This window comes from Rhinolophus hipposideros (genome assembly GCF_964194185.1).
Source record: "Rhinolophus hipposideros genome assembly, chromosome: 5".
NCBI classification, from domain to species: domain Eukaryota; kingdom Metazoa; phylum Chordata; class Mammalia; order Chiroptera; family Rhinolophidae; genus Rhinolophus; species Rhinolophus hipposideros.
In genome coordinates this window covers 55763018-55776482 of record NC_138051.1, presented here as the reverse complement: position 1 = coordinate 55776482, position 13465 = coordinate 55763018, and the positions used below count along the sequence as shown (strand labels likewise).

At 34.5% G+C, this 13465-nt stretch overlaps 1 protein-coding gene across 1 annotated transcript in view; it reads left to right on the top strand.

Moving 5' to 3' along the window:
* HERC1 (HECT and RLD domain containing E3 ubiquitin protein ligase family member 1) overlaps positions 1-13465 on the top strand; it is a 175389-nt gene that overhangs the window by 50890 nt on the left and 111034 nt on the right. Inside the window, exons 7-14 of the mRNA XM_081047817.1 lie at positions 422-565; positions 1852-1979; positions 4838-4982; positions 5080-5251; positions 6834-6968; positions 7295-7460; positions 11619-11744; positions 12753-12974. Of these exons, the coding sequence (XP_080903943.1) occupies positions 422-565; positions 1852-1979; positions 4838-4982; positions 5080-5251; positions 6834-6968; positions 7295-7460; positions 11619-11744; positions 12753-12974 (1238 nt within the window). The remainder of the gene's footprint in view (positions 1-421; positions 566-1851; positions 1980-4837; positions 4983-5079; positions 5252-6833; positions 6969-7294; positions 7461-11618; positions 11745-12752; positions 12975-13465) is intronic.

Sequence of the window (13465 nt, the reverse complement as noted above, 5' to 3'; positions counted from 1 at the left end):
TAGATTCTGGTGCTGAAATTTAAAGTATAATTAAATCTAGCAAGTATTTACTAAGTTTGTACTAAAGGAGGCACTGTGGGATTTCGGGGATAGATACCAACGTGATCCTGAAGTGTATGGGTATGGTAGTCTACACAAGCATGATACGAGACAGTATTATTAGATACTTTATTATTAGATTATTAGATAAGTGCTGTGATAGGAGCATAAATAGAATGTAGTAATAATTCATTGAAGGGACTGGGTACCTCAGTAAGATTGGATAAGATGTTAGAAATGATTCTGGTTTTCATAATTAATTGCACTTAAAAATACTTAATTCTATTACTACCTTGTAATGTATATTCTACCTGTGAAGTAATAACTAAAGAAAAAGAGTTAACAACATTATTTCTTTTTTATTGTCTGTGTTCTATCCAAGGTCACGGTGACAGTAATAGCCGTAACATTCCAACATTAGTCAAAGACATTAGCAATGTAGGAGAGGTTTCTTGTGGCAGTTCACATACTATTGCTTTATCTAAAGATGGGAGAACCGTATGGTCTTTTGGAGGAGGAGACAATGGTATGTAAACATTATTTATTGATAGCTTTGGCCTTTTTTTCTTGAGGTTTTTTTTTTTTTTAATATTTTTCAGTTATACGTGCCTAGTGTAGAAAAATCCAAATACAGATGACAGAAATTGAAACAATTAAAATGGACTGTTTCTACAAATATTGCTATAGCCATTGTTAAGACTTTGGTGATGGACATCTAAGTATATATGCATTTATACAAATACAGAGGGTGCCAGAAAATGTATACACATTTTAAGAAAGGAAAACTGTATTAAAATTGTAATACTCAATATATACCGAAAACGAATACAAGTCACATTTGACTTCTGCAATTATAAGAGGTGTTCCAAGTGGTTACCATCAGCAACCAGACACTTCTGGATGACCAAAGTGTGCACTTGTATACATTTTTTTGGCACCCCTGATAAATGTACATACTTTGCTACAGATGTCTTTATAAAAAACAAAGCAGACCCACATTTACCATAGATATTATTTTATAGCCTGCAGGTTTTTATCTAACCGTATTTTATGATTATCTTTGTATGTTGACAAGCATGGCCCTGCATTTTTCCTTTAAATGACTCAAAATATTCCTTCATGTGATTGTAGCCCAACTTAAAACGAGTTTATTGTTGAGTATCTAACTGTATTTAGGGTTTCGAGTTTTTTTCAGTATTAAAAACAACATGATGAATGTTGTTTTATCCACTTTACGTGGTACCAACAATGTGAGATTGCTCACTTCCCCATAGCCCTCAACACTGAGTATTAAAATGAAGATAATTAAAAAATAATTTTAATAGTAAAAATGGTATCATTTAATTTGTATTTCCTTGATTCTTAGTAAGGTTGAATTTATGTGTTGTTGGCCATTTGTTTTGCTTCTTTAGTGATTTACCAAGTGTTTTATTTCATGAATTATTAAGTCTTTTAAAAAAATAAAAAGTTATATTCACATGTACTCTAATATAAGATGTTTATTTTATCAGCAAATTTTGTATTAGAAATATGACCATTAAAGGAAAGACAGAAAATTAGTTTTCCGTATCTCCTGTAAAGTGGTTTTACTTGCTTGAATTAATATTCAGAGGATATTAGTTGTTGGTTATTTCTTGCAAACAAAAACATTCATTTGTTAAATCCTCTGCTGTTGGAAACTTAGAGCTTTCCATAGCTGTCAGGTTAGTGACAGAAAGATTAGCATTATTTGTCAACTTAAATACTTAGAAAAAGAATAGAGATTGTTTAAAACAAGTAAATTGTTTAACTTGAGTATGTTTGTATTTATAGGCAAACTTGGCCATGGCGATACCAACAGAGTGTACAAACCTAAAGTTATTGAAGCTTTACAAGGAATGTTCATTCGCAAAGTTTGTGCTGGGAGCCAGTCTTCACTTGCTTTGACATCAACAGGGCAGGTAGGACTAAGGGAGGAGCATAAAAGGCTTATTGAAGTATTTCCGAGGAAGGGGTGACTAAAAAGTAATAATTGTATTTAAATTTTAAAGTTAAATGCTGTCTACTGAAATGAAATGTTTTCTCCTGTTTGAAGAACTAGAGCATTTGAGAAAACCAGGTTTTCTGACCTGGCCTGTGTGACCCAGATAAATGTACCCTCAGTCCCCTGTTTTTTGTATTAAGATAGTTTTATAAAACCTTTTAGTACTTAGCACCCCTTAAACGTTTTCCTATAAACCATGGATAGTGGGAGAAAGCGAGATTAGATCTTGCTGGAACCAGTGATATGAACTAAGAAGGCAAGAAAGTGATCAAAAGAGGGTGAACATTTCCATATGGAAAATAATCTGAGAGGGTTCCTGAGAAGGTTAGTCAGGCTTAGGATGGTCAGAATTTTACAATCCCTTTATAAACTTTTGCGTACATATTTTTATTTCCCTCTGTTTATTGGTTATAGAGAGGGTCTGGGTATGGTGATAGGCTGATAGTAATTTCACCCTTAAATCCCTCAGTGAAAAAGTGAACTGACTGCCCATTCTCTCACATACAGGAATACATTGTGTGCCAGGCTGTGGTATAAAAATGTTTTCTGACTTATCCACAAGGCAGATGAGCAGCAAAGCTGAAATTACATTTAATTTAGTATTTTTGAGAGACCAGAATGCCTTGTGTCCTAAAATATCTAACTCAAACTATTCATCACCTTGTATTTCATTGTATTACCATTTTCCCCCAAAATAAGACCAAGTCTTATATTAATTTTTGCTCCAAAAGACGCATTAGGGTTTATGTTCGGGGGATGTCCTCCTGAAAAAATCATGCTAGGGTTTATTTTCCTGTTAGGTCTTCTTTTCGGGGAAACACGGTAGTCTGGTTACAATGCTGGTTGCTGCCTTAAAACTTAAAACTTCTCTTTTACGTCTTTCTTTCTTACTATGGGTTTTGTGCTAATAATCTATGAATTGAAGCCAGAAGATGCTCACTTGTTTCATGTGTACCCGCAGGCAAATCACAGACCTCCCTTGAGCATCGTGCTTCTTTTGTATAAGAGGCGTATTAATTTCTGCTTTGCTTACAAATGATCATAAAGGATAATTATTTGAATTGAAAGTATCTGTAAATTATCAAGTACTGTTCAACTATTAGATACTAATAATAACAATAAATTCATTGCATTGAATTCCAAAGGAACATGTACGTAAATTATTTCCTATATGGAATAGTTGTATCATAAGTACACTAGGTTTTGTAAAATCAAATACTGGAGGTGCCAAAAAAATGTATACAAGTGGACACTTTGGTCAGCGTTGCTCAAATAGTAGTTCGCTGTAATCAGAAGTGTCTGGACCCTGATGGTAACCACTTTGAGCACCTCTTATAATTGCAGAAATCAAACATGACTTGTATTCATCTTTTGTTATCGGTATATATTGAGTAGTACAATTTTAATCCAGTTTTTCTTTCTTAAAATGTGTAAACATTTTTTTTTGGCACCCTATGTATATATTCTTAGAAAAAAATAAAGTGAGAAATACTTTTAAATGGTAATGTGGGTCTGTTTACCATTATACTTGCTGAGCATGAAATGAAGATCAAGAGCTGCTTTTTTTCCCCACAGTTCATCTCTGCCCTCAGGCCTCTTCAGTGCTAACTTCCCACCATATTAAGTGTGATTCTTAATGTTTAAAAATACATTATATATTTTTTATATAACAAGGTCCCTAAATGCAAGCCAAAGGAACACTGTAAGAGCAAACCCTAGCTATGTGGGTCTTTCTGAGTGATGGTACTATATTGTACTTAATGAGTGATTTCAGAGATATTCAATGACATTGATTATAAATTTTTTCACCTTATTTGTCTTTAGTTCCTAACTCCTCCTAATGAATGCCTATCTTGTACTAGAATTGTATGGTATTCTATACCTTTTTTAAGTAAGTTCTCTGGCAACTGGTACAAGTATTTGCTCTTCATTTTTGGCTGAAGAGGTTTAACTTTTTTTCTTTTTTTTGAGGTTTAACCTTTTTAAGAGTCTTTCCAAGACAGAAAAACTTCCCAAACTTGATGACATAAGGATACGAGTCTATAAAATATTACCAAAACCTATTGAAAGAAAAAAAAAATCAGTCAGTGTGCTGATTGTTTTGATTTTAGGTTGCCAAATTGACCTTCATTAATTCTTTTATATTCCTCTTTTCTTTACCTCATCTTTCCCTCAAGCACCTTAAATCAGTCAGTGGTTGTTTTCGTATTGATTAGGAAAGAATGAAGATGTTCGAAAAGAACTATCTTGACTATTGCTTCACATGGCCCTCTTTGTGAGTGATAATTAAAATTGTTACAACAATGAGGTGAGGTAGTTTTAAATAAATCATAAACATCAGTTATGTGATTTATATAATTTATTTTATACGATCACATCTTGGTCTAATCGACCAAGAAATATTTATTGACACTTTCAGAGTAAGAAACGTGTAAAGGAGAATTTTTAAGATAGCAGCAGTATTTCCAAACTGCTAAGATTGGGTAACTATAACAATGCAAGTCAATTAGTAGCTTTGGCAGAATCTCTCAGAAGATCATACCATTTTTTTCTATGAACAATTATTTTTCTTGACAGATCAGCTATTTGTCTGCCTGTCCAATGAACATTAAAAAACAGCAAAATAAATCACTATGAAAATCTTTAAAATAATCAAAACAATAAATATTTCTAACAACAGAAAGTTATTATTTAGTATCAAACCACACTGTTATTTATGGTATTTATTCCTAATACCTCAGGATATTATGTGCATTGTATTTCTGTTTGTTTCAGGTCTATGCTTGGGGCTGTGGAGCTTGTCTAGGTTGTGGTTCTTCAGAAGCTACTGCTTTGAGACCCAAGCTTATTGAAGAACTGGCTACCACAAGAATAGTTGATATTTCTATTGGAGACAGTCATTGTTTGGCTCTTTCTCATGGTAAAATCCTTTGTTTTTAAAGAAATAGTATTAATGATCACTTTCCATAAATACATAACATTTAAATTGGGCTTTTGTTTTTGTGTTTTGTTTTTAGATAATGAAGTTTATGCCTGGGGCAATAATTCAATGGGGCAGTGTGGCCAAGGAAATTCCACAGGTCCGATTACTAAACCAAAGAAAGTGAGTGGCTTAGATGGCATAGCTATCCAGCAGATCTCAGCTGGAACGTCACATAGTCTGGCATGGACTGCTCTTCCCAGGGACAGGTAAGAGTGCCCATATTAAAAATTCTAGTGTTTTAATAGCAGCAGAAACACCAGCGATAACAGAAATAACTGTACTTTGTTCATAGAATGCCCTTCTGAACATTTCTCGCATTGGTTTTTTACAATAATAGAAATGACATCTCGGTTTCTTTCAATTTGAATGTTGAGGTTAAATATGTTTCATAAGCATGGAATTATACCCTGTATTTAAGATATTTTCTTAATTAAAGTGTCTTCTAAATATTTTGAATTCTCTGTCTCTAAGTACTGATTTTGAAATTTAAATGTCTGCATATCATGAGGAAGTTAAAATAATCACAATTAGAACTAGGCTTTATTGATTTACACAGTTGATTGCCTCAGTGTCCTTTATCTGGTAGGTTTTTTGGAAAATGGTGGCCATGCTTTTCAATAAAAGAATTACTTTCAGCAGCAATTTAGCTTTTCCTAAAGTGATAATCAGATCTTTTTAGATAAACAGATAGGTGGTTTTTAGCCAGTATTAGGAGATTGAATTTTGAGGAATTTGGGGGTTGTTTCAGATATTTTCAGATGCGTGTGGGCTAATTTACAACTTAGACTGTGTTATACAGTTGACCCTTGAACAACACAGGTTTGAACTGTGCCAGTCCACTTACACTTGTATTTTTTTCAATAAATATGTAGTCTGCCCTCTGTACCTTCAGGTTTCACATGCACAGATTCAACTAAGTGCAGATCAAAAACAGGATGTATTTTCCATCTGCGGTTGGGAACCTGGAAGTGGGGGCCTGATTGTATGCCGTTTTTTGTACCATTTTATACAGGAACATGAGCATCTGGATTTGGGTATGGGGTGTTTCTTGGGCCCAATCCTCTGTAGATATTGACGGACAACTGTGGTTAAGTTTTTGGGGATTCAGAAGTTATACGTGGATTTTCACATGCGCTGGGGAGGGGGTGGTTAGTGCCTCTAACTTCTGCGTTGTTCAAGGATCAACTGTATTTGCCTTTTAGACCTTTGATTCAGGTGGGCTTTATTATGACATTCTAAACAATTAAAATCATTTATAGATAATTACCCTCCCAAAAAAGCCAAAAATATAATAAATTGAATATAAACAATTTGCTGTTAGTAATAAATCTGTAACTTCCTACTTTGTTTGTAGGTAGTTGGTTCCCAAGATCTAAAAAAAATCACAAGATCTTTTAGGAGTTTTTCTTTTAATAGATGTCAGTGTATCACTCTGTAGAATCAGGCTATTTTTCTGAATATGAAATATACATTTTGTAGATCCTTAGAACCAGAAGGGGCTATAATAGATCACGTGGCTGAGCCCTCTGCCTTCAGGTGAGTGAATATCCAAACCTTCCACCTCAGGTGGTCGTTACATGTTTTTCTTTTGAAGAACTCTAGGGATGGCAAATTCTTGTCTTCCTCAGTTGCTAAAATGAAGGATTCTATCACCTTCGTAATCAGGAAGGTCTTCTGTGTATCTTCTTGAAATCTTTCAGCTTTAGTAACGGTTTAGTTTTTGTTTTTGATCACATGTGAAAAGTTCACGGTAAGGATGTGTCATGATTTTCTCATGCTTTCATCTAGACAAGTGGTCGCATGGCACCGACCTTACTGCGTAGATCTTGAAGAGAGTACCTTCTCTCACCTGCGCTCTTTTCTTGAGAGATACTGTGAGAAAATAAACAGTGAGGTCCCCCCACTCCCTTTCCCTTCATCAAGGTATGTTACATGTATGTACGTTTGTGGGTATGTGCATGCATGTCTGTTCATTGCTCATTCTGAGTTTTGACTTATTTATTTTCTTGTTTGATTTTCCCCTCAGTTATATGAAACTTCTTTATAATCTAAAAGAGAGCTAAACTTAGGTCCTTGTTGATGATAATCTTTTGGGAGAGTTATCCATCATTTCAACCAATCACGTTTTAAAAATTACTGTTGGTTATAATTTGACAGAATTTTTAAAGAGAGAAGAAAAATGTTACCCAAATTGGAAAGCACGTGCTCTTTTTTGTTCCAGAAGTTAACAGCAGATTATTTGGTTTCAGGGAACACCACAATTTCCTCAAGCTGTGCCTGAAGCTCCTCTCAAATCATCTTGCTCTTGCACTTGCGGGAGGAGTAGCTACCAGCATTCTTGGGAGACAGGCAGGTCCACTTCGAAATTTGCTCTTCAGACTGATGGACTCAACTGTCCCAGATGAAATCCAAGAGGTAAGAGTATAGGACTCTTGAATCTTTATCTCAAGCCACATCTTTCCCTGAGGTTGTAGCTCATAAATTCAACTCTATATTGAAAAACTTTAATTGGATGTTCTTTCCCCTATTCCTATTTTTGTGGTGGGAATAAATGTTTTTGGTTAACCATCCTTTAAGTGAAAGGTCAGACATCGTCTCTGAGAACTCTTTCATTCCTTGCTCTCCTGACAGGGTAGGTTTCTCGTATGTGTTCTCATCATATCCCTTTGTATTGTAGTTGTCTATTTACAAACGTGCCTGTAAAGACACCAAAAGATGAATTCCACCATCTCCACCAAAAGATGAATTCTGAGCACAAGGACTCAGTTTTATTTTTTAATATAGTAAAATATGTATAACATAAAATTTACCATCTTATCGATTTTTAAGTGTATAGTTCAGCGGTATTAAATACATTCATGATATTGTACAACCATCAGCACCATCCATCTCCATTACTCTTTTCATTTTATAAAAATTTAACTTCTATATCGATTAAACAATAATTCCCCATTCTCCTCTTCCTCCAGACCCTGGCATCTACCATTCTATGTTTTGTCTCTATGATTTTTGACATTCTTAACGATGTCATATAACTGGAATCATGCACTGTTTGTCTTTTTGTGACTGGCTGGTTTCACTTAGCATAATGTCCTCAAGGTTCATCCATGGTGTAGCATATGGCAGTATTTCTTTCTTTTTTAAGGCTGGATAATCTTCTGTTGTATGTATATACCACATTTTGCTTATCCACTCATCCGTCATTTTTATGACCTTGGATAGGCACTGCTTCCTTAGGTATGACAACCAAAGCACAAACAACCAAAGAAAGAGGTACATTGGACTTCATCAAAATTAAAAACATTTATGTTTCAAAGGACATTATCGAGAAAATGAAAACACAACTCACAGAAGGGGATAAACATTTGTAAATCATGTCTGATAAGCTTCTAGTTTCCAGAACACAAAGAATTTTTGCAGTTCAACAATTTATAAAAACAAAACCAATTTAAAAAATGAGCAAAGAATCTGAGTAGACTTGTTGCTGCAGAAGATGTACATATGGTCAATAAACACATGAAAAAAATTTCTGTATCACTAGTCATTGGGGAAATGCAAATCAAAACCACATGCTGTACTGCTTCATACCCACTAAATGGCTATAGTCAAAAAGACTGACGATGGCAAGCATTGGTAAGGATGTAGAGAAAATGGAACCCTCATACATTGCTGGTGGGAATGTAAAATGGTGCAGCTGCTTTGGAAACAGGTAATTCTTTAAACAGTTGAAGATAGAGTTACCACATAACACAGCAAATCCATACCTTGGTCTATACCCATGGGAGTTGAAAACGTATGTCTACACAAAAACATGTACATGGATGTTTATAGCAGTATTATTTATGATAGCCAAAAAGTGGAAATAAACAAATGTCTGTCAACTAATGAATGGATGAACAAAATGGTATCCATACAATGTAATATTATTCAGCCATAAAAAGGAATAAAGTACTGACATGCTACAACATGACTGAACCGTGTAAACATTATGCTAAGTGAAAGAAGGCCACGTATTGTGATTTCATATATACTGTGTTTCTCCGAAAATAAGACCTAACTGGAAAATAAGCCCTAGCGTGATTTTTCAGGATGACATCCCCTGAACATAAGACCTAATGTGTCTTTTGGAACAAAAATTAATGTAAGACCCGGTCTTATTTTTGGGGAAACACGGTAGGAAATGTTCAGAGTATGCAAATACGTAGAAACAGAAAATAGATTAATTGGTAGTCAGAGGTTTGGGGGAGGGAGAGGTGGGGAGTGACTGCTAATGGGCACAGAGTTTGTTTTTGGGGAGATGAAAATATTCTAAAATTAGACAGTGGTGATTGCACAACTCTAAATATACTAAAAACCACTGAATTTTACACTTTCAAAAGGTGAACTTTATGACATGTGAATTACATGTCACTAAAAAAAAGCAAAAAACATAACTGACTTTTCTGCTAGAGGGACATTCCCTGATTTGAAGTTAGAAGTAGTATTAATAGAACTTGGTGGGGAATGGGAACTCTGAGGATTTAATATTAATCAGGAATGAGGGAGTATAATATTTTTTAAAAGGTTGAAAACTACTGGGATAAAATAAGGAACAGATGAGGCTCCTTGGTAGCTACTCTGTCTTAGGAGAATCCTTAGGAGATGGATTCTCCCAGGATGTGTTATAAGGCTTTTTCTGTTGAGGGCTATTTTTGTTTCTTCTGTACTTAACCCTGAAGCTTCTGGTAATTTATCTGTTTGCAGCAATCACTGTTGCTGCTGTGTTTTGTTTCTTTCTTTTTCGGTACATTATTTTGAACCTGTTGTAGACTTAAGGAAAAGTTGCAAAACTAATAAAGTTCTCATGTATCTTTCACCCAGCTTCTCTAATACAGAAGTCTTACATGACCACAGTACAATGATCAAAACCAAGAAATTAACAATGGTTTAATATTATTAATTAAACTAAACACCTTATTATAAGAAATATTATCAGTTCCACCAATGTCCTTGTTCTTTTGCAGGATCCTATTCAGGATTCTGTATTTCATTTAGTTGTTATTTCTCTTTAGTCTCCCACATTCTGTAACAATTCCTCATTCTTTCCTTGTCTTTTATGCCCTGGACACTTCATGAGTACTAGTCAATTATTTTATTGAATATTTCTGTGTTTTTCCTCATGATTGAACTAAGGTTATGCATTTTTGACAAGAATACTACAGAAATGATGTGTCCTCACTACATCACGGGGTTCATGATATTTATGTATCTTATTACTAGAGTTTTTGACCTTGATCACTTTATTAAGGTGGTGTCAACTGGGTTTCTACATTTATCAGTTTCTTTTGAGAGAGGCTAGATAGAAAATGTATTCTTTGAAAATATAGTCACCCTTAAGTAGCTTGCGAATTCAGTAGCTTTATGAATAGTCCAGGCATATAATTCTAAACTGAAAATCATTTTCCCATAAGAATTGTGAAGTCATTGCCGTCTGGTTTTCAGTGTTATTCAGAAAATCAATGCTATTCAAATTTTTGATCCTTTATATGGAAATCTGTTTTGCTTTCCTGGATTCTATAACAAGTCTACTATTCCTTTGTGTTCTCATATTTGAAAATGATATGAATTGATGTGGGTCTGATTATATCCATTGTGGTGTATTCTTGGGTGGAAGCTTTTACTTTGAAAACTCATAGCTTTAGGTTTTAAAAAATTATCTTGAAGTATATTGTTATTTCCTCTTCATTGTTTTCCGTCTCTTGGGAACTCTTTATTATTGGGATGCTAGGCCTTCTGGACCTTTTGTGTTTTCTGTCCTGTTTTCCACATTTTCCTCTCTATTTTGTGAGAAATTTAATTTTATATTCTAACCCTTCAATTGAGGTTATTTCTTCTGTCATATTTCAATTTATAAGAGTTCTTTTCTTAATCTTGGAGTGTTTTTTTTTCTAGTCTAACAGCCTCATTTTACTAATAAAGAAGCTATGATGCAGAGAAGTTATGGGTCATAGATAATGCAGGTATTTCTTATGCTGTTCCCACTATGTGGACTTCTGTTGGGCTAAGTCCTGCTCATTTTTTAATTCTTAATTTAAGTGCCTAATCCTTAGGGAGACCTTCCAATGAGCCCATAGTCCATATTAATTGCTTTTGTGTGTGTTCATTCAAGTTTACACCTCCTTTTACTTTCCCTGTGTGACTCCTTTTGTACTTATAAGTACTTGCTCAGGGTCTCTCTTTCCCACTAGACCCTGTGCTCCTGAAAGCAGGGCCTTTGTCTCTCTTGTTCATCTCTCCATCCATAGCACTATGCAAGGAGACTGTCCAAGTCCAATGTTGTAGATTCAGCACTAAATATTTATTGGGTGATGATTATCTATTTAGTGGCATATCTAAAATATGTATTCTGGTCTTACATCTACGAGTAAAGAAGGACTTGCATGCTTTTCTTTTTCACATGCCACCTTTATTTGGGCTGTCGTGGTCCACCTTCTTTAGACATCGGTGATCCTAATAGTCAGTAGATTTATTTTATCTTTTTATTAAAAAGATAACAACCAGGCCAATAAACCCACTTTTCTTTTTTGATATTAGGTGGTAATTGAAACTCTGTCAGTGGGAGCAACCATGCTGTTACCTCCATTACGAGAACGTATGGAGTTACTTCATTCTCTTTTACCCCAAGGACCTGATAGATGGGAAAGCTTATCTAAAGGACAGGTGAGCCTTTGCATGGTATCTAAGTAAACCAGTAATCTCTCTCTCTCTCTGTCTCACACACAAACGCGCGTGCTCGTACACACACACACACACACACACACACACACACACACACACACGAGGAAGATAAAACTAGTCGATTGCTTTGTGTTCATGAAATAATGCTTGATTTGATGGGTCTGGTAAATCCTAGTATTTAATATTTTCTGCTGGAAGAGTTCCCAGGTTTCTAATGAAGGTGAAGTAAATGGTTGTTTAAATGATCTGTGGTTAATTATTAAAACTATAATTAATTTTTCTACTGTCAGACCAGTGACCCTTTAGTTTACTTGTAATGTATTGAGTTGAAATTAAGGGCATGTACTACTGTTGGTTCCATGCCCAGAACTTTGTTTGAAATTGCTTACATAAAAAGTAAAAGAAGATACATGCTATGAAAAAGTATATGATGACATGAGTATGCATATTCTTTCCATTTTAATATCTTTTGTATATTAAAATAAGTATATTTTGCTTAATTAAGTAGAACAATCAATTATAGAGTTATAGATTTGAGGGGAAAAGTGGTATGCACTGATGATATCCCCAGATGCTGTCCAATGAGTATTTTGCGTTTAGATTTCAGTTATTTATTTTAAACATTAGAATAAATAGTTTCATTGGTAACTCTGTAGAAGAATGTGTAGTATAATTTATGTGTTGACATTTCCTATTTCACTTTATAGTATTGAAATCATTATGCAGAGTATGCCATTTTAGCTTTGAGTTTTAGGTATTATAATAAAGGATGGAATAAAACTGTAAGTTATGTTTTCCCAAATGGTATTAATGGTGTAGCTTTTCTTTTGATTATGCACTTGTTAAAAGATTATTGTGAATCAGGATATTAAGTGGATTAGGTCTTATTCATATAGTTTTTTTCTGTGATTCTTTTTTCCCCCTTTCTAGTACATTTTAAGCTAATTCCTTATTTGTTCCTATTTCATCGATGGAAATATTTTTCTTTAGAGAATGCAACTGGATATCATTCTGACAAGTTTGCAAGATCATACCCATGTAGCCTCCTTACTTGGCTATAGCTCACCCTCTGATGCTGCCGACCTCTCTTCTGTGTGTACTGGCTACGGAAACCTTTCAGATCAACCTTATGGCACTCAGAGCTGCCATCCAGACACCCATCTGGCTGAAATTTTGATGAAGACTCTCTTAAGAAATTTAGGATTTTATACAGTAAGTTGCCCTTTTTCTTGGAGGTAAAAATGGAATAAAGCTCGGGGAGTTCTTTTTGGAGGGGGAAAGGATTGCTTCAGGTTAAGATATTTTGATATTTAAACATTAATGAAATAAATAAAACTCTAAATTCCTAACCCCAAAGGAGGAAAACATATCAGATCTGAAATATTGTGGGTGCCGAGTGACTTGCAATTGAGAATTCCAAAGAGATTTAATTTAGAATTTTTCCAAATTGTTTTGATGTTAATGTGTAAGAATAAACAGATACAAATAGTCAACAACGTTTTGTAAGAGGTGAATAATGAGGAAGGGTATAATAATAAAGATTGGCCTTACCAGATACAATCTTATAATTGAAGAGTGTGGTTGGTGCTATTGAAGAATAGGCTGGTCAGTAGGACAGAAGACAGTGGACACTATGGCTTTCCCTGTATTAGGCTGCCATTAAGTCTTACTCTGTGGTGTTTCTTAGATCCATCTCTTTTTTT